Source organism: Hyalella azteca, unplaced genomic scaffold (assembly GCF_000764305.2).
Source record: "Hyalella azteca isolate HAZT.00-mixed unplaced genomic scaffold, Hazt_2.0.2 contig11305, whole genome shotgun sequence".
Lineage (NCBI taxonomy): Eukaryota > Metazoa > Arthropoda > Malacostraca > Amphipoda > Hyalellidae > Hyalella > Hyalella azteca.
Window position 1 is genome coordinate 89,649 of NW_025941306.1, and position 21,270 is coordinate 110,918.

The window sequence follows — 21,270 nt, forward strand, 5'->3', positions numbered from 1 at the left end:
AAGGAACAAGATTTGGAGTTGCCCTTTGAGATGCCCAACTTAACTGCTCGCTGGATATTCAAATCTTATTTCTAAACACTAATCAACTTCTTGACGTCAGAACACAGCTTAAAATCGCTTCGTGGTCCAGCATATATATTAATAATTAAATTCTGGATTATTTTTTAACATGCAGTGCTGCATGTTTATTCTACTCCTTGGTAAAGTTCCGCGGAATTTCGCTCCTTTAAAGTTGAATGAAAAATTGGACAAATTTTTCATGAACGCATGACGCTTATATTTATTGATGTATTCAAACCGTTTACCTCTCGTAAGTATTGTTAGCTAATCATTCTTATTTCACTTTTTTCCGTCTCCATTGCGCATAAGCGCTGGCTGTGACTCTCTCAAAGCTTCAGAGTTCCTTGTTGCGGTCACGAAACCTCCTTCAATTTCCGACATATTTGCTCGATTTACCCAATTTTGACATGAGTATATGATCATTGCCGTATTAGTTCTGTATGTCATTCCATGTTCTTGATATGATTGCTCATTCTTGACACGATTGTCTTCCCGTGTCATCTCGCCCGTGTCGTTGCGTGTCTCCATAAGACCAGAAGCTGTGGTCTCAGATTCAACCACGGCCAAGCTGCTCGTGTGGATAGTCCAGACCAACTGATATGAGATAATGCTCATATAATGACGTCCTGGCTCTCTAATAACTCAAAATGAACTTTCCTTGGATAAATGAGCTCTTGTGGGAACCTAGACTCGACCACCTATCTTTATTAGTCTTTCATATGACGAGAGTTAACTGAGAGGCTCCCGGGCGGTGACTTCAATGTTAAACACGCGACTTGGAGTAATCGTGGGAGCAGCCGACGGGAAAGAGCCAGTGAGCAATTCTTTACCGATTCCGACATGTGTGTTTTCTGAACACAATCAAAGTCACTCACTTGCACAAACAGACGTAGACCACATCTGCTATTGACCTGAGTCTCTTCACCTCTGATATCGTGGGCAAGGTTGTAGTGACTCGCATTCACACCTCGCACAAGCATTCCTCTTGAATGTCATAATTAATTTTATTAAACCTTTAAACTCATGATTATCGACCTCTGTAACAATATCTTACTTAATTATCTTGATCTCGATTACTTAATTCGGATTTTATCAATTTAATTATTATACCATTATAAAAATATACCGTTAGTTAATCATCAATTCTGAGCACTAATAACACTAGTGTAACTCCTGAATGATAAAAAGTTTAGTAAATGTCGATATTATTTTATGTTAAATCGTACAAAAAAATATATATTGTGAAATTTCAGTGGTTATAGTGGACGATACTCGTGGTTTCCGAACGAGGAATTCTTGATAGAATATCCTCATTCTTAACAAAGTTTTTCATTCTTTGAAAAGATTGTGGTATTTTGTATTCGTATACTCATTTTTGAAGAGATTGCTCATTCTTGATTAGATTCCTCATTCTCTACAAAATTCCTTATTTTAACAAGATTCCTCATTCCTGACAAGAATGCACTTTCTTAACAAGATATCTCAGTTTTTACATGAATGCATATTCTTTTTAAAAATTTTCATTCGTGACTAGATTGCTCATTCCTGATAGTATTCCTCACTCTTTACAAGATCACTCATTCTTGACAAGGCTGATCATTCTTGTCATGTCGAATAGCCGCTCACGCGCCCCGACTTCCGCCGTATCCATGACAACAGCATCCGGTCGTATCACTGATACGCAAACGCGGCCAACAGCCTGCCGCTAATAACACTTGGCGACGGAGAGGCTGTCACAGATCTCAGACGAATTTACGTGGCAGAGCGTTCAAAAGATTAACTTTCATATAAAGGTAACGCTTTGCTCGTGATATATCAATCATCGTCAATGCTATTCATATACACGGGCTCAGATACTAGAGTTACTGCTGGTTACTAACTGGCGGATCTATATTAAGCTCATATTGCCGCCACCAGTGAGTGTCTCAGCACATAACTATAATGAATCTTGTTTAACTATTTTACGTTTCTGAGACTAAAGAGTAAACCAGGACAACAAAACACCGAAATTGTACAATGTGTCAACTGTGCAAAACTAACGGGATCGTTAGTCGAACGTAAACAATATCACGGATAACAACGATACATTCTCTCTAGTATATAACAAGTTAACTAAAGTTTTGGTATTAATCCTGAGATTCTTCTACCCCTGTATAACTGTTTATTTCTCGATCAATTCATCCGTCGAAGATCTGATAGGTCAAATATAGATCGCTCTTGCTCTTCTTGAAGGAGCTCAAATGGCCGGCAGTGCTGTGGTGCAGGTGACGTCCGCGCAGCAGCAAGGAGGCGAGTCTGACCACCGCGGCGAGGGCGAAGCCGGAAAAGCCACGACACAAGATGACCTCAGCGAAACGCGCACGAGGGAGAAGAGCCAAAAGAAAAAAGCTAAGCAGAAGAATTCCAAAACCTCAACTGGTGGGAGAGGTCAGTGAACCATTCAACTCGTATCGTACAAAAAGTATTAAGCGTAGGTATGCAGATATATTAGAGAACTCATTTATTTCTCTCGGACGATCTAAGCCCTGCCATCTAACGTTCGGGCGTCAAGTAGAAGCCCTGCCATCTAACATTCATTCGCTTGGCTGAAGCACAGCCATCTAACTAATTTTCGAGTTCAGGCCGAAGCACTACCATCTAACTAACGTTTATGCGGCAGGCAGATGCGCTGTCGTGTAACTAACGCTAGTATGTCTGGTAGAAGAACTACCATAGAAATAGCGTTAATGCGTCTAGCAGAAGCCCTGCTTTCGAACTAACGTTTAAGCTTCAGGCTGAAGCACGGCCTTTTAACTACCGTTTATGCGTCAGGCAGAGGCGTTGCCGTCTAACTAATGTACATGCGTCAGGCAGAATCGCAGCCATCTAACTAAGGTTCATGCGTCATTCAGAAGCGCTGCCCTCTAACGTTCATGCATTAGGCAGAAATACTGTCATCTAATTAGTGTTCGTGCGTCTGGCAGAAGCGCTGCCATCTGAATAACGTTCGTGCGGCAAGCAGGAGTGGTCCCATCAAAATAACGTTCGTGTGTCAGGCAGAAGCACTGCCATCTAACTAACGTTCGTGCGCCAGGCAGAAGCACTGCCATCTGACTAACATTCGTGTGTCAGGCAGAAGCACTGCCATCTAACTAACGTTCGTGCGCCAGGCGGACCATCTAACTAATTTTCGTGGTCAGGCCGAAGCACTGCCATCTAACTAACGTTCGTGCGCCAGGCAGAAGCACTGCCATCTAACTAACGTTCGTGCGTCAGGCAGAAGCACTGCCATCTAACTAACGTTCGTGCGTCAGGCAGAAGCACTGCCATCTAACTAACGTTCGTGCGTCAGGCAGAAGCACTGCCATCTAACTAACGTTCGTGCGTCATGCGGCAGCACTGCCATCTAACTAACGTTCATGCGTCATGCAGAAGCGCTGCCTTCTAATGTTCACGTATTAGAAGCACAACCATATAATTTTCATGCATGAGGCAGAAGCGCTGCCATATAACATTCATGCATTAGAGATTAGACAGAGGCGCGGCCATCTAATTAGCGTTCGTGCGTCTGGCAAAAGCTCTGCCATCTGTATAGAGTTCGTGCGTCATGTAGCAGCGGTGCCATCTAACTAAGATTCGTGCGTCAGACAGCAGCGGTGCCCTCTAACTAGCGTTCGTGCGTCAGGCAGGAGCGGCTGCATGGTGGACGCGCTTAGCAGCGCGGCGCAGACGAACGCGCACTACACGTGCCACAACGTGCAGGACCTCCTCGCCTGCAGGGGCTACCCCTGGCCCCTGGGGCAGGCCAGGCAGGGCGGCAAGAGCAAGAAGAAGTGAAGCTTGCAGCGTAAGTAAGGATGGAGAATGGAGTATTAACGGGTTAGTATTATAGAACCGGGTAAATTTATAGAAGAAAGAAAAGAGATAACTTGACGTTTATTAATCAAAATATTGCAGGCTGCATTAAAGTTAGTTGCTGTCAGATAATTCTGACAACAATAATTTTTGTTAATTTAAGTCGAAAGCCTATCTTTCATAATAACTTCAGCTCGTATGAATTCTGAATGAAAAGACTCATCGGCATTTTTTTCACGTTGTTTTTTCTATGTCAAAGTAAGCGAATGTAAAAATCGATGGGCCAGACTCCACAACCTTCTCCATAAAATAGGCTACGTTATATTGCCATTCCCTTCGCTGATTCTTAGACTAACCCAGGTGGGGCTAAGCCTCTTAAAGATTTGTGATTATATTATAGTTTATAATAATTGATTGTATGAATATTTAATTATAATCATATTCAGAACTCATTATATTAGATTTTTCTTCATTCTTTCTACAAATAAAAACAATGATGTAATTATAATAATTAGTCAAAATGGCTTTGAAATATTTTAGGGTCGATTAAGCCTCCCTATATAATGACGCAACTGGACAAATCAATACTGCAGGGTGGCTCAGTAGTTAGTTAGTGCTAAGGTATTAAGCGCTCTCGACGATCGCTTGTGCGTCCGTCACCCTCGTTAGGTTCGCGGCTCTAGAAGATCTAAGGAGGGATGACACATCTAAGGAGGGATGACTTAGATCTAGAAGATCTAAGGAGGGATGATGATATATCTATTTCTGAGATAATGTGCTATTAAATCTGTAATTGAGTTATTATTCTTTGCATTTAATAAACGAAACAGGATCGAAGCAGGGAGTTTTAGGTTCGATCCCAGCTACCTGCGACAGTTCCAGTCAAATCGGCAAGGAAGCCGGGCATCACAGCTAAATCAAAGCAGTGAGTTACGTGTTTGAGCCAGCAACAAGCTGCGAATGTTTGGTGATGTTAAGGATCAAGGGACAAATCTAACGGCATAATGAACGCTAAAACGGCTTTAGTATTATTGAATCACAAATGAATTACTTTTTTCTTCACTAATTACACGTTAGGAAAGCAGGTTGTGTTTGCGCACTTCTTACACATTGACCATTAATCACAACAACCACATACTGAAAGTTTAGATTAGGGAATGGCACGAAGAACATCGCAATAAGAACCAAAATAACGACTATAAGTGAGGCTACCGACGTTCAGAGATAACAGTGAAGGTGACGCCGTGCCATCGTAAGCGAGGAATTGCCACACCGTGCGTCGTTCCGACCCGCATGTCCCGAGGTTAACGGCCTCATGAAAAACACTTCACCTGCCTTGCCTTATGACTGCGTTGTAATTATATCAGTATATGCACTGTATGTAATATACAATATGTACGCCTGCTGGCAGTTAAGAACATGCGGGTGCCAGGCGGCAGCCCTCTGCACAGTGGAGGCTATCAGTTCTTCCTCAGGCATCGAAGCCTAGAATGTGATACACTTGCGTCCCTGAATTTAGTGACTAAACGCATTATTAGTGCAGTGTATGAAGAAATTTGCAGCAAGAAGATTGAAATTTAGCAATCGGGAAAAATTCGTGAATCCCGATAAAGGGAATGGAATAGAAATGAAATGCTGTCTAGGATTCAATAAATGTAGAGAAAAAATTAAAACCTGTGCTGAACTGACAATTTGAGCAATTTTGAACCGTAATATAAATAACGCGGATATATAATTTATCATAAGAAAACAATTAAAGCGGTCGCTCAATTTTAATGGAAGAAAATGGATAAAAAAGCAAAGAAATGCGCCCTTATCTTCTGCGTGCTGGTATCGCTGTTGCTCGGTGCCACCTTGTGTTCCATTCTTCTGATTCAAATAGCACCAAGCGCCCTCACCCCTGGCCGACAGAACCGTAATGTAGGAGCGAATGTGCCCAACAGCATGCAGAATGTACTGCCCAACAGCATGCAGAATGTACTGCCCAACAGCATGCAGAATGTACTGCCCAACAGCATGCAGAATGTACTGCCCAACAGCATGCAGGAAGATACCGAAGCCTGGCAGTTTGAGGTACGGTGATCCATGGTTTGCGTACGTAAGTGCACTATTATAGCTTGCCGGAGTTGACTATCCAGGTTAATGCTGCCAGATGCGATGGGAGTAAAGTTAGGCAAATAGGATAAAATTCACTGTATATATAAAATTAGCCTTCGGTAATGAAGTGAGGAGTGCTTGGTAGATGGGTAAAGCCTGAAAGTGGGAATAGTTGGTATATGAGAAATTATTGCACAGTAAATACTATTTCAACGCTCGACTTTGTGAAAAAATAGAAAATTAAACACGAAAGAAAGACTTGACAAAAACTTTTAAAGAAGAATATTAGAGAGGCAAAGGTACTAAGAGGTAGAGGAATATTAGAGGAATATTACTTAGAGATATGCATATAATTAATTAGTATTACAGAGGCAGAGAATATGAGAGGTTTTATAGAGATTAAAGAGGTTGGGTAACATGGGGCAGCATGCCCACTGCGGGTCATGGGCCCGAAGCGGGTTTCTCGCTAAGTATAGCAGATATTGGTCCGTGTTCTCTAACGCCGGTCAACAGTTTCACTGGGAAGAAGTGTACGGATTTACGTTTTGCTAAGTGTTTGCGTTATTAAGTTATTTGTGAATAACTGTTTTAGCCCAGATAAAAATTTTTTTGCTACTAAAAAAATTTTTTTCGATTACTGTAGATGAAGGTTTGGAAATTACTGTGAATTATATTTTAAAGTAATATTTATAGGGATAATTTTGAGATCAAGTTTAGACTATTAGCTTTTAAAATAAAAGGTTGACATGATATACATTGAAATGATACCTAGTGGGGCAACGGGCCCACGCGTGTCACGGGGCAAAGCGCCCATGGTGAAGTCTTGTGTTATACATCATTATATTTGTCTCAATGACCTTTTCAAAACTATGACTAGCTTTCTGAATTACAAATTACACTTCATATTGCATTATTTTTTGATTTGCCGCCTCAAGGCAGCCGTTTTAGTTTCTAGTTATGCATATTTATGACCCCTTTTCGAGTTTTTGACTCTTGCCTTGCCAAAAGTTGATTTCAGTCAACACCAATGAGCCAAAAGTTGATGAGTTTTATGGTGTTGGCTGAAATCACGATTAGGTACGAATTCTCTGCACATAACATTTAGATTATGGACGACACTGGAACGAAGTTTTTTCTGATCAACTAAATATATTTTTTCATGTCAAGGACAAATTTTTTATCGCAAGGATATGTTTTTCAAGTCAAGGATATATATTTTTATGTCAATGAAATTTTTTTCGCGCCAGTGATAGATTTTTTAAGCCAAGAGTATATTTCTTTCAAGTTAAGGATATGATTATTTGAGTTGTTAATAAATGAATGAATGTCATATTTTTTATTACATTTTTCTTATTTTTAACTGTAAAGTGTTGTTTTATCACTTTTTAACGAAAAATATGCAATTGTGGTAAAGGGACCAAGGGTGGGCGCCTTACCCCAAGCCCATGGGCCCATTGCCCCAGGGGTGGGGCAATGGGCTCATTTTGACACTTTTTACAAAATAGTGTTTCACTAAAAATTGAATAACTCTATAGGCGTCCAATTCACATCATATATTCCTCATTAGTTGTACCTTTAAACAAAACAAAGAACCACCTCGTATCAATTAAAACTTCATCAAAAAATTACTTTAAAAAAAAGGGGGGAACGCTGCCCCATGTTGCCCTATATATCTGATGAACTTAGATTAATTGGAGACTACTAAAAAATTGGAGATCCCGCTAAAAAGCGGGAATTTTTTCGCGTAAAAAGAAAAATCTCGGCGTTAGAAGAATGTTGAGTACAATACTAGATAATTTCTCGGTGAAGAGTATGATCTCTTGATAAGAGAGAAAATAGGTAAATGAAATTAAAATAGCTAGTAAATAGAAAAGGAATGCACTGCAAAGAGTAGCATAGTAGTTGAAAACATTATAGGTATATTTTTTGACATGCAATACATTTTTAACTTGATTGCTTTTGTTGCGTACAGATCAGTAGCGGCTCTGAGGTGACCAGCGGTGGTGACAACGGAGGCTCGCGGCCCCAGACTCCGGTAACAATCAACCTATCGAGGAAACAGAGTCCCACGCCATCAATCGTGTTGCGGACCCGGCCTGACTTTAACGAGCTGCGGTTCCGTCCGCTGCAACAACAACTTAACGATCTTTGGGTCGCCAATGAAATGGATGATTTGACATTGCTTGACCGGCATAAGAGGCTGGGCAAGCAGAACTTGCCTGAGGTGAGTCACGACTCGCATCGAACGAGACGACAACAAAAGACAAGGCGAATCAAGGCTCTCATAGACAAAAAACGGCGCATATCTCAGTCAGTTTCCCGAAAAGATCAATTCGATAATTTAAATAAACCTGAAGCTAGAGCAACTGATGCTCTTGATACAGGCGTAGAAGAGCCCGAAATGCAAATATCTGAATTTCGCGACTCGTCACCTCCGAATGATAGAGCACACGCGCTAAATGGTTTCTTAAAAATTTTCAATTCAGTTAGAAAAGATCGTCTAGTAAGAGATCATGTTCATTCAAAATTAAATAATAAAATTCGCAAAATGTCAATTAAACTCAAATCAAATCGTATCTCAAGCTCCAAAAGTTCGAAAATCATCCGTGTTGCATCCGAGAAAAAGGAAGAAAACAAGTTGGGGTTTAGTTCAAGTCTTCATGCAGAAATAAATGCTCAAAAAATTGGAGGACCAGAGTCAGGAGCTCGTCAAGATGACAGTAGAAGAAGGACTCCATATGATCAGGCCTTAATTCTAGCCAATTCCAGTGATAATTTTGAGCAAGCTAGTCTTGTCCGAGTCTTGAACTCAGGTACTAATGACATATTACATTTGACAAAATTAAATCCAAGTGCGAGCACCATGACGGACGCTATGCCAGAGTTTGATGCTATGAAGCAGGGACGTGTGAGGCTCAAAAATTCAGGAACACAATCCAAGAGGAATGATAATCCAGAGACAAAACGACAGAAACGAAAAAAACTCCGCCGCAAACGCTTGCCGAGAACATATGGATCAGCTGCCATCGGCATCCAGGCACTGAAATCAAGCACATTGCCAGACGTCCAGTCAACCGAACCATGCACCACACCAGGCATTCAAACAAAAGAACCATGTACCATACCAGGCAGCCTAACAACAGAACCAGGCTCTACACTAGGCATCAAAACAACAGAACCAGGCTCTACACTAGGCTTCGTAACAATAGAGCCAGGTATTACACCAGGCATCCAAAGAGTAGAACCAGGCACTACACCAGGCTTAAAAATTAGAGAACCAGGCTCTATACCAGGCTTAAAAACTAGAGAACCAGGCTCTACACTAGGCATCCAGTCAACAATCGGACCAGGTCTCCGAAGCCTTGTAGGTTCTGCAGGCAGTCCAGGAGATGGCGCCTGCTGGACGCACGACCAGTGCGGTGAACGACGGCTCTGCTTCGACGGATGGTGAGCTCCGAGTTTGACCGATCAAACCGAAATTTAAATAATGTGCTTGCAACTATTTTGAAGCAAAGTCGTTTTTGGTAACCATTGTTTGTTCGCATTAATTGTTCATGTTCAAATTGATCGGCATTGATCTCAATTCGGTATTTTTTACCGGTTCCAAATCTACAGCATGTCGATTTTCCAGGCCTGAGGATCATTTAAGTAACATTTAATAAATCAAAATCTTGAATTTTGTGAGCCACATCATGTAGAAGTAGGTAATCTAGCTTTATTTGGTCACAATGATGTCTTTCCTTCCCTGTCTCCATCTTTGAATATTTACAAAATCCGTTTGTCGTAGGTGCATTCGACAACGCCCTGACTCGGAGGTGCGGAATGCTGGATCTCCAACAGCGGAGCTGAGGCAGGAGCATCACGGCGACCTGATGAACCTCAACCCCCTCATCAGCAGAGACCCTACACGACCCAAATCTGTGCTAACGACAAATGCCAATAATGCAAAGATTGTGCGCAAGAGAATAGCTAGCAAACCCAACAATCCCCAGGAAACTTTGAAACATGGATACAATGACGTTCTAACAGAAAGTGAATACCAAGGGTTAAATTCGCACGTAAAAAATAATAATGAGGATGAAACTTCGCTGGGACAAGTTCCCGACGAATCAAAACATAAACATAAGGCAGACTTGATGAAAGATTCCTCTGAACTTGAAGGCAATGATGAAATATTACATCCAGAAGACTTGAGCGATTCAGAGAGTAAGCATAAACGCTTAAACACATTAGACGATCCAGAGAAACGTTTCGCAACAAAAGACGCACTAATGCCGACCAGAGACAAGCGACGCCTGCGCATGTCATCAGAGAGCGTGCTGGTGGGAATAGCAATGACAGTTTCAGTGCTGTTGGTGCTGATGTTGGTTACAGCTTGTGTGTGCTGTTGTTACTATCGCCAACAGAACCTCAACGAAGAAGAGCAAGAGCTAATCCTTAAGCCTTCGTTGACAAATAGCATGGGCGAAGAAGTGAGTTAAGGTATTTTTTAAGAAGGTAAAAGGTTTTGCTTAAGTATTTTATAAAATTCAGCAATCAGGCCGATTTAATACTACATTATTCTGGCTGTAAAAAAACGTGCTTAAATAGCTCTACTTGTTTATTACGCTAACAAACAAAACGTTCATAAACGAAATTTACCAAAATTGCAATGAATACAATTTTTGAAGAGATCATTCTCGCGTTTTAATCTGAATTAAGGTCGTGTGTAATTCTCGGTTAAATACAAATATTTTTTCCATAGCGCTGCAGCCACAACAATGACAGCGGGGGCGTCAGGAGCCGACCACCGTCCTACAGGTCACTGGCGCCCCCGGACTACGTGCAGACGAGGGCGCTGATGGGGGACGGTCCACTCAGCCCTTCAAGATCTATGAGAGGAAGAGGAATCCATGCAGGAATGGAAGCTCAGTCGAGAGGACGTAAACTTGAAGCAAATGGGAAGAGGCCCAGCAAGCATGTTACTATTGAAGAAATAAATCCTTTTATCCGCAACGAACAAATCAAAACTGATGCAATTCACGACAGAGTAGAAAATCAGTCTACAAAGCCTGATGAGAAATTTGCTGAAGATATTCATCTCGTTGATCCAAGCGCAAGACAAGATGATAACCCTGGTGTTCAACAAATGCTCAAGGAATCCAACGTTACGCCTGAAATATCTTCAGAAAAGATCACCAAGGATATAAAGACGAATAAATTGGAAAGTGAAGATTCTGGTATAATTGATGGTAACGAGATGAGGCGCAATGGGCAGAGCGATAATTCAAGAGAATCCAAGGTAAATAGAGATATTGTGAAGGAGCTCGCTGAGATCCTAGTGAGCAGACGCGAGAGCTGTAGGAAGGCAGGAGGCGTTCAAACAAAAGTCACAGCGCAACTCGCCTATCGGGGAATGGAACCAAAAGCCAAAGCCGCGACAGACGCAGCACACATGACTGAAGAAAACAAATTATCTCAAGAGGAAACTGTTTATGTTAGCACTGACGATAGCTTTTCAAGTTATGAAAATGACGAGATGCAGGCTAGAACTGACGAGCGACAAGGTAAAGAGATAATGCCAACTGAGCACATTTACGAAGAGGTCGAAGAACAACGCAGCCATGACAGCGATGTTCTTGGGCAAGAGTCTGAGCCTAGTGCCCCACTATACGAAAACTTGCCCCGTCAAAACTCGTAACTTTGAAGTCATACCAATAAATTTTTTCATATATTTTTTAAAACTAAATAAATATTCTAGTTATCAGGAACATGTTGCAGAGAATGCATGAAGACTTCAGTCGTCAAAGGTAAATCCAAAATCCTCCTGATCGGTAGACGCAATTTACGAAAAAAATTGCAATCAAGTAACAACTTAACGATGAATAAAAAATGCTGGCATCTCCACTTTAATCCATTGATCTATTTTTCTATTGCCGTATAAGGGCCTATATATAATTGCATGCAAATTACAGGTATATTATACAAAGGAAAAATAAATGTTCATTCTGTAGGTTCGAGCTTTCAACTTTTCAATATACTTTTGGAGAAGGTTTCGAATATCTATTGATATAAGTTTCGAATATAAGTTTCACAACGCATATTTGTAGCTAATATTTCCGTAACTAACAGTGTTAATTTACGCATCTACAGGGTTATTCTAAATGATGGACCCAATTTAATAAATTCGTGTTTATTCGAGTATAAATGACTCTGTTTACGTCCCGCCTCTACCAGCAACTCTGTTTACGTCCCGCCTCTACCAGCAACTCTGTTTACGTCCCGCCTCTACCAGCAACTCTGATTGATCTGAAAAACCACCGTATCACTGCTACGGTGCACTCAGTGACAGAAGATATGCTTTCTCGTGTGTGGGACGAGTTTGGCTGCCATTTAGATGTTTGTCATTCATCACAAGGGGACATATTGAACATTTAATAAAATATATAAAAAACTTTGAATCTTTCTCTTTCCGTTGGTGTTTAAATTATTCATTTTGAATCCATACTTAAATATATACGAGTTTATTAAATTAGGTCTATCATTTAGAATACTCTTGTATTTCATGTCCAAACATTAGGCACGACATATCTACAATTTTTATAACAATATATAACGTTTCGCAACGATGTGAGTTTTCTCGTGCCGTATAGAAATTAAAACTGCACTTGGGAAAGATTGACGACAGCAAACCCTGTACCCTTGCAACTTCTGACTATGATAGTCACCACAAGATTTACCCTGGCGACCGTATAATCAACACGGCCGACACGAGGCGACAGTGAGCAGCAATGTGGCCTCACTATTAAGGATTTCGTCCGCACATTTAATAGAATAGAATTGTCGGCACTGAAGAAATACACGTAGGCCCTGGACCACTCGTGAAATGAACTGCCGTCGCGATGCAGCGCAACTTCATGCGTAGACTCGCACGAGGTATTATGAGAACTTTATAAGAAGCTGGTTTATCAGCTCATTGTCTCTGCTCACTAATATCAGAAATATGATTGCTGCTCACTACTGAATTTATTATTCTGAAACTTTCTAAAGTGGTTGTATTTGAGCAGGAGCAGCATCCTTAACAAAAACGCGATAAAAAAAACTAACTAAAATATTTATGTTCAAAACACTTCCGCTCCTTGAAAAGCAATAGGTTAAAAGCTGATGCAGAGAGTTATTCTAACTTATACGCAATAACTTCGTTTTAATTTTATATTTCGTGAAGAATACGTACACATTGCAAGCCAAAAAAAGTAATAATCCTTGGAAAGTAATAATTAACTATGAAATTAATTAAAAATGATTCAAAGAAAAGGTGGAAAAACGGCAACATTTTAAATAATTTTTTAAAAAATGCCAATACAAGGGAAAGAGATAGTAAAAAGGAAGCAGTAAAATCATTATATGAATCATAAACAAAAACTAATTGTAATACTAACAGGTCCAAATATGTAATATAACAGACCTTCGTATATCAATTACATTGATGATATATTTATCACTTTAAGCACGTCACCAAAATAAACTGTTACAGAGCACTATTCTACATTTAATATACTATGTTAAGCAGTTATGGCTGAATAGATAAATATATGGTCGTGGTAGCTTGGTAACATTGAACGCTCCAGCACTGCGCCGTTGAGGAATAATTTGCCCTTCATGAGTTGCAGTACATCACTAGTCAGGCTGGTTGCTGCTCTGCTGTTCAAATAAAACCTAGTAAGAGCTTTCTACATAAACGCAGCGTCTTACTCATGTCGCAGTATTGGACAGTAAAATATGAGTGACATGAAAGAGAACAAATGAAGATAATAAGAAGAAAATGAGCTGATTAGAGAAGAAAACATTCGTTGATGACAGCACTGACACAACCACAGCCAACAAATGGGAAATTATACGAGAGATTTGTAGGATTAGTTTCAGTAGAGGTCATTTATGAGGTATAGGGAAAATTATTCAATAAAAACATCTGGCTTGATTAGAATGAAAGATTTGAAACTCAAGTTTACTTAAAATATTGATGCTGAAACAAATTAGATGAAACGTAATACTAATAGAAACTGAAAATAAGCAAGATGACTACATCACTACCTACTTTAATATTCCATTGTCCAGGTGAATAAGTATCTAACCTAACATAAAAGATAACAATTATTCCATGGTAGATCTAGTAGCTATATATGAGCTCCTGGTTAGACACCTCATCTTGACCATGGGGAAAAAATTTCAAATTATCTTCTTTGATACAAAGATCAGCAAAAGCACTTGAGTTGAATATTAGGGCACTCCTTTAGGGATAATAAATGAGAGCTTGTCTGCCACCTCGCCCCACTCGCTGCGCTTCAGGCTGAACACTACGCACCAGGCTATGACTGCCACAAGCCACAGCAGTGAACCAATGCCACTAATAACAACATCTGCAAATAAAATGGAGAAGAAACTAAATAAAATTTAAATGGTATTAAATAATTACAAAAATATAACAGTAACTTTTAGTTAAAAAAATTTGCACCATAGCTAGTACAAAAAATATATATAAGTAGCATATTTTGGAGCCAAAATTCACTGATACTTGATCCAGCCTTGAAATTAACATAATATGTCGTACATATTATTGATTCATATTATAAATTATTGGTATCTCGAGGTGAAAAAAAATTCTGCTATCATTCAATAATCTGATCCAACATAGCAAGTAGAATATACACCAAGGAAATAAATTCCACAACACAAAGTACAATGAGACAACACAAATTAAAGCCTCATTTTTTGAATATTTAGTTTAGGAGCCTTGCATCAGGGCTCCTTTCAAAAAATTTAGTGGCAGAAACAAATTCATTGTGGTATTAGATGAGCATCACCATACAATATTTCAAATATTCATTTGGACAAAATAGTTGGGGAGATTTAGATAATATCTGCAAGGAAGCCAAGATTATTTGAACATGCATGGACCATGTGTAAATTATTTTTAATGCTATTTGTGCCCAAACTAGGCTAATTTCTGCTCAAAAAAATTTTTTGTGTCACACACTGAAAATATAGCCTCTTGGTCTTGAAGGATACCTACTTCAACAATTCATATCTACTTAAGAGTTGCAAAACATATATTTTCAAAGTGATTTTTAAGTAAAAATATTGATCAACCGGAGTACAATAATATCACTGCAGTGCATGCAAGAAATAATTGACTGTGCAGCCCTTCTGTAGTACTATTAGTTGCAATGCAAGATACTTTGAAAAAATTGGGGCTTTTTCTATGCAAAGTCTTCCTGAAAAGAGACAACTTTCCAATTATTGACTCAATGTTACACGAGATATACCTAAAAATATATTGATAATTTCTATGAGACAAAACAAACTGTCAAAATATCAGGAAATTTCAAACTTGTTGGCTTAAAAATACAAAAGATATATTCTGATTCTACTATAGTTGACACTTACATCTTTTCATTTGCTTTTGTTCTGGGTATGGAGGTTTGAAGAAAGCTTCTCGCAAAAACCAGATAGCATTTACAGCCCACATAAACGGAAGACATGCAAATCCAGCTGCAAGAAAAATATAAAATTTTAGAACAATAATAATGACAGAAATGTTTGAACTTTTAAGCAAGTAAATGTTCTACAGAAAGGACTCAAATAATCTAAAATTATACTTCTTCAAAACATAGTACCTACAACTAAATTTCAAGGAAATAAGTAAAATCAAAACTTTGTTGTTATTGCAGGGTGGAAGTTGAAAAACACTAGGACTTTATTCTATAAAGAACAAGCTAGGTTATTGCTTCCAATTCAATATGATGTGAGGACCTCTTCATAAGTTGTTTTGCTCAAATTCCACCCTACTCAACTCGTGTTAGCTGCTCAAACCTCAAGATTTTTAAAAGAATATTTATCAATTGTTGCTTATTTCTAGTAACAATCTTTAATCTAATTTTCCATCAATTAGGAATTGCAAGACTTTCTTATGCAAGACTGAAAAATTCTATTTTTAGCAGATTTTTCCAAAACTGATTTTTTGATTGTGCACAAATTTGTAAGGAAAAATTCATATGACAAGACGCTCTTGGCTTCAAAAGTGGCAGGAAAGATCTCTTAGTTATATACTTGCAGCTTAGAAGTAGATTGTCTTCACCTGTTATTAGGTAGATTGTCTTCACCTTTGATTTACCAACTATAATGAATTTGAGACAGATCATAGATCACATATTTAGATGGATGTGTTATCAGGCATTGGTCAGGAACAGGCAAATAATCTCACTTACCAAAAAAATATATTCGACAGAGAGATAGCTTCTTGGTATTGCTCATTCGACTGATATCCATGTTTAATATATATTATATATACCAAATCTTCTTGTTTTCAAAGTTTTGTTAGAACCCTGAAGACTTGTTCAAATCCAATGCAGCCCAATACAGTTGATGCTGGATGATGAATTATAGTTGCCAGTGCCACACACCTGTAGGCAATTTCAATTAGGCAAGAATAATACAAAAGAAACTCCTCCAAAGAGGGGAAATATTAAGAGATAAGGTCATGTAAATATTGAATACAAATAATAATAATAAGACCAGACAATCACATACATATTATTATTATTGGACACTAGACAGTCTTGTCAGTGACATTCATAGTGGCAAAGCAGTGAGTTTTTTAGACTCTTCCTCAAGTTTGATTTTGAGTCATACCATCAAACAGATAAGGGACTGGCAGGGTAAATTGGGACAGTCCTCTGCCACGGCGTAAAAATGTTATATGTAACAGCAAAAATATAAAATTAAAATTGCTCAAAAAAACATTGAATTGAAAACAATTTAATTTATAATAAGGATGATTGAAAAATAAAGCAAAATACAAAAAATTGAAATGTTGCAAAACTAAAAATAGTGTCATAAACTACTTCAACATTTTTCCTATCTATGTAGCATGAAGAAAGTTAAGAAATCACACATCTACTAGCTCTAAAAATTCCCTGAAAAGAATGTAAGAAAATTAAATTTTGAAAAAGTAGTACTTCTGTCAAGGTCTGTAATAAAAAAGATTTGCCATATTAAAAAATTTTGCTTGAAAAAATTTGCAGACAGATGTTGGCTTTAAAACTTTATTGACGGAATTTGTGTACCTCAATCCAAAACAAAGTGATGGCTGTCTCTGACAACGGTGTATTACGGGACAAACCCCAGGGCCCAGGGTAATACAGGACATCCCTAAAATTGCTTTTACAATAGAACCTCAGCAAAGATTCTAGTTAAGAAAAAAATCAGTTAACAACTTAACAGCCAAGAATTTTAATTAAATTTACCTCTCTCAACAAAACAATTGCACTTAACAAAAAAATTAATGCATCACTGGTTATCATAAAATTTTGCATAGCTGTCACAGATAGAATTGTGCACTGGTCAACATAGAATGAAAAGTAATCAACCTAAACTATGGTTTATGAGTTACCATTTATTTATGATTCACTAAAAAATATGATGGTAAGATGGTTGTCACTATAATATTAAATAAATATATAAACCATCGGAAGCACATTTTTAGTAACATGACGTGTAGCAAATTAGCCAATAGCCTCAAGTGGTTAGCCAATAGCCATAGGCCTATAGCCCATAGTTAGGTTAGGTACCTAGAAAAATGTGTAGGTACCAGCATAGCACAGTTTAGAGTATTACTTTAGATTAAGTGCATCCAAAAAAGGGTGTTTTTTTGTTTAATTATATGTTTTTTGGGATGTAGATAAAGAATCTGAAATCCGTTTTTGGCGGTCGGCATCGGAAAACCGATTTTTATATACGCCGATTTTTATATTATATTTTCTAAGATAAAATGCTAGTTAAATCTTGGCCCCAATATTTGTGGATTTATAGCATTTTTAACTTAGCCTTGGTGACCCATATACTCTTGCAACCACAACATTGCAACTACGGTTAGGTTAGGTTAGGTTTTTTTGCCGATTTTGCCAATTTTTGCCTGATTTTTTTTTTTGACAAATTAAGAGCCTCAGGGAAAAAAATCGGTTTTCTGATGCCAACCGCCAAAAACAGATTTCAGATTCTTCATCTACACCCCAAAAAACATATAATCAATAAAAAACACCTTTTTTGGATGCACTTAATTAGACTAAAGTATAACCCAGTTTAGTAATAAGTTAAAATATATGTTAAGGACAAACATTTCTGTGTGAAAAGGAAGTTTTTTAGGGGGAGGTTTTAAAAGTGTTGATTTATAGAATGGAAAAATAGTTTTTGTTAAAGAAAAATGGATATGGTATTATATAAATAAAGAAAAAACAAGTAAAAATAATAGAAAACATCATTTATTCTACAACTACCAACATCAACCAATTAAGAGGAGGACTTTGATCCATAAGTGATAAGATAGCCCTTTCAAAGTCCTTTAAAATGACTTCAGAGTACCTACAACTACAAGCTACAACCTAGTAGGCTACCTAGGTACTCCTACTGTCTGTTACCGACTTACCGTTAGGTTAGTGATGGCCATTTAACATAGTGGCAAAGCAGAGAGTTTTTTAGACTCTCCCTCAAGTTCATTTTTGAGTCCTACATGTAGACCAGTAAAGTATCCTGGATACATGCATTATTCTACATAAGAAATTGGTTTCAATTGTGAGTAAATGAGAAATTAAAAATTAGGCTAACTGATTCTAAAAATCTGTGGTTTGTCACTATGAGGCCAACTGCCGACTTGTATGCGTTATGCGGCTACTTTCATGCTCTGATCCAAAATCATATTTAAGTATATATTAAAATGATAATATAATTTTCACTGAGCCTATTTACTTACAAGCTGAAGGTGTTGCAGCTGAACTTTAAGAAGCTGAAGTACAGATTAACACGTGGCGAATTAAAGATCCTTTGCATGCTGTGGAGAATAAAATGATTCCGTAATTTTGAAAACTGAAGTCGTAATGATATGTCATATGTGCAATAAAAAACATAACCTTTCATACTATATTATCTCTAGGCTCTTGATATTTAATGTTTGAAACAGACCTACTTCTTGTTTGCTTCTGCTTGTTCAATGATCGCCATTCTGATCTGACGCTATTGACAGTTTTCAAATCAGGACAGTGACATGAGATATGATAGTTGAACCATGGTTGAATTAATTGTATTAATTCAACCATGAGTTGAACAATGAACAATACAGAAGTAAATGATGAGTAGATCTGTTTCAAACGTCGCAGGTCAACTGCTAATAAAATGTGAAACGTTTTTTATTTTGTTGCATCACAAATATATAACGATATTATGTTTGACCTTCAGCTCTCAAAATTACGGAATCATCGGATTCTCCGTCGCATACCATGAATCTTTTATTCGCTATGTCAACATATAATAGAATTCTGTTGATAATCCCGCCCGCAGCAAGGCATTCTGGGAACTACCTATAACCCAAAACTCTGTCGTGGGGCCGCATTGGACTATTCTTCAGAGGCTCCCGCAAATCTGAAAAAGAAAGAATCCCGCCCGCAGGAGATGGTGCTTTGATGAGACAGATGAGTTGGTTGGCAATCGGAGAAGATCTTTCAAAGTTCAAGCTTTGGCTGTTCGCTGTTGGGACTTTGGGAAATTGGGAGGCTCCACTCTCCAAGCTGCCCCCCGGCCCCCCCCCCCAGGCTGGACATTCAGTTAGCTGTTTAACATAATGATCTCGCGTGTGGCACCAGTTAGGCCGTAAGGACAGGGTTACGTTACTTACGTTCCAACTTATGATGACTAACCTTTCATTGTATTTTTGTTTTAAATTTGTAGGTAGCTATTCTATTTTCATAATTTTGTTCTTTATTTATTTATTTTTGTTCAATCTTTTCTATTCACTTTATTTTTAAATTTTTCCTTCTTTTTGCATTTTCATTTCCCAGATTTTTAGAGTTGTTTGGCATCAATTAAACCCCATAATGTCCCCATTTATTGCTTCATGGACGGTGGACCAGCTTCCAGTACTCCCATCCCATAAGAAGAATAAACAAGAAGTAGAGACTTGTTAAAACCTTGAACCTCAAGCCTGCAGGATGGGAAAAGTCATAAATTTTTCTGAAATATTGCGGCTCTAATATATAATTTCAGTAGGTATTAAATCTTGCAGCTCTAATATCACATATTTTTCTTTTATTTCTTTTTGTTTGAAAAAATTGCAGTTTCCACTTTGCAAACATGTTGTTTCATAAAATTTTCAATTTCCACAATCTGCAGTACTTCAACGCTCCAGCCAAAATATCCTGCAGAACGTAATTACAGCAATTCAGCCTGAAATGTTTCTAGAGGATGTCGTAGTTGTAGTTGCAGTCGCGTCAGAGTGGTCAGACTGCTTTATCACATGTTCAGCTGCTACTTAAGTGAAGACAAATGTTAGTGTTGCTGCTTGACAGTTTTTAGGGTAAAATTAGAGATTTGAGATAACATGTCCATGGAAATTTGTAAATATGTTTGCAGCTCGTAAATGGCTTTTCATGGCCGAGTCTCCGAGATATGGAATTCATGGCCCAATTGTCCCTTAAAGTACGGCTTTAAAAATCCAGTCGTGCTTGCAAAGTAAATATACCTATACATCAATGAACGCATGGAACTAAAACAAAGCTTAATATAAAGGAAAAGCTGGAGAGGTGACGGAATTACCTACGATGTCGGAATATACCGCGTTTGCCCTAGTTGCAGTCGCATCAGAGTGGTCAGACTGCTTTATCATATGTTCAGCTGCTACTTAAGTGAAGACAAATGTTAGTGTTGCTGCTTGACAGTTTTTAGGGTAAAATTAGAGATTTGGGATAACATGTCCATGGAAATTTGTAAATATGTTTGCAGCTCGTAAATGGCTTTTCCCTGGTCGAGTCTCCAAGATATGGAATTCACGGCCCAATTGTCCCTTAAACTACGGCTTTAAAAATCCAGTCGTGCTTGCAAAGTAAATATACCTATTCTATGCCTGTCGTGAGGTACATACATGAGGGATGACTCTACAATCTACATCCTCTAAAAACAACAACATTTCTTAGTTCTTACTGTTGATGCACTGTACAGAGTATGCACACTTGATTTTGGCTAAATAAATACATTTTCTAGTGATCTCAAGGAAGTTAGATCCAAAATCCATCAGTTTTCTGTTTTCCCCAGTTTCTGATAATTAACTAGGGTTTATTTTATTAACATTAGATAGCATCACCAATTCACCATTCACTGCGCAATTTTTCTGAGAGACTAAGATACATATCATTCTGCAAAGTGCTAACATTAGAGATTTGAGCTATGCTCTTATTTCTGATTTATTTTTTTTTTTTG

The 21,270-nt window shown here is 38.2% G+C and overlaps 3 protein-coding genes across 3 annotated transcripts; 2 read left to right on the plus strand and 1 right to left on the minus strand.

Moving 5' to 3' along the window:
- Positions 1-2,300: 2,300 nt before the first annotated feature.
- On the plus strand, positions 2,301-3,876 carry LOC108678182 (small lysine-rich protein 1-like). Its single transcript, XM_018166542.1, has 2 exons — positions 2,301-2,487; positions 3,725-3,876. The coding sequence occupies exons 1-2, from the start codon at positions 2,301-2,303 to the stop codon at positions 3,874-3,876; spliced, it is 339 nt and encodes a 112-aa protein (XP_018022031.1).
- Positions 3,877-5,429: 1,553 nt separating this feature from the next.
- On the plus strand, positions 5,430-12,173 carry LOC108678189. The gene is made up of 4 exons (XM_018166548.2): positions 5,430-5,967; positions 7,964-9,438; positions 9,779-10,463; positions 10,736-12,173. The coding sequence occupies exons 1-4, from the start codon at positions 5,680-5,682 to the stop codon at positions 11,669-11,671; spliced, it is 3,384 nt and encodes a 1,127-aa protein (XP_018022037.1). The 5' UTR covers positions 5,430-5,679; the 3' UTR covers positions 11,672-12,173.
- Positions 12,174-13,299: 1,126 nt separating this feature from the next.
- Positions 13,300-19,018, minus strand: LOC108678188 (gamma-secretase subunit pen-2). Its single transcript, XM_018166547.2, has 4 exons — positions 18,776-19,018; positions 16,236-16,430; positions 15,415-15,519; positions 13,300-14,387 (listed from the first exon to the last, which is right to left on the minus strand). The coding sequence occupies exons 2-4, from the start codon at positions 16,294-16,296 to the stop codon at positions 14,248-14,250; spliced, it is 306 nt and encodes a 101-aa protein (XP_018022036.1). The 5' UTR covers positions 16,297-16,430; positions 18,776-19,018; the 3' UTR covers positions 13,300-14,247.
- Positions 19,019-21,270: the final 2,252 nt, after the last annotated feature.

Excerpts from the sequence above, each read along its gene's own strand:
- LOC108678189 (XM_018166548.2), top strand. The coding sequence starts at position 5,680 with ATGGATAAAAAAGCAAAGAAATGCGCCCTTATCTTCTGCGTGCTGGTA. Across the intron at positions 9,439-9,778 it reads CGGCTCTGCTTCGACGGATG|GTGCATTCGACAACGCCCTG; the intron begins GTGAGCTCCGAG and ends CGTTTGTCGTAG. Across the intron at positions 10,464-10,735 it reads CAAATAGCATGGGCGAAGAA|CGCTGCAGCCACAACAATGA; the intron begins GTGAGTTAAGGT and ends TTTTTTCCATAG.
- LOC108678188 (XM_018166547.2), bottom strand. The coding sequence starts at position 16,296 with ATGGATATCAGTCGAATGAGCAATACCAAGAAGCTATCTCTCTGTCGA. Across the intron at positions 15,520-16,235 it reads CTGTCGAATATATTTTTTTG|CTGGATTTGCATGTCTTCCG; the intron begins GTAAGTGAGATT and ends TTTTTCTTGCAG. Across the intron at positions 14,388-15,414 it reads ACAAAAGCAAATGAAAAGAT|ATGTTGTTATTAGTGGCATT; the intron begins GTAAGTGTCAAC and ends TTTTATTTGCAG.
- LOC108678182 (XM_018166542.1), top strand. The coding sequence starts at position 2,301 with ATGGCCGGCAGTGCTGTGGTGCAGGTGACGTCCGCGCAGCAGCAAGGA. Across the intron at positions 2,488-3,724 it reads AACCTCAACTGGTGGGAGAG|GCAGGAGCGGCTGCATGGTG; the intron begins GTCAGTGAACCA and ends TTCGTGCGTCAG.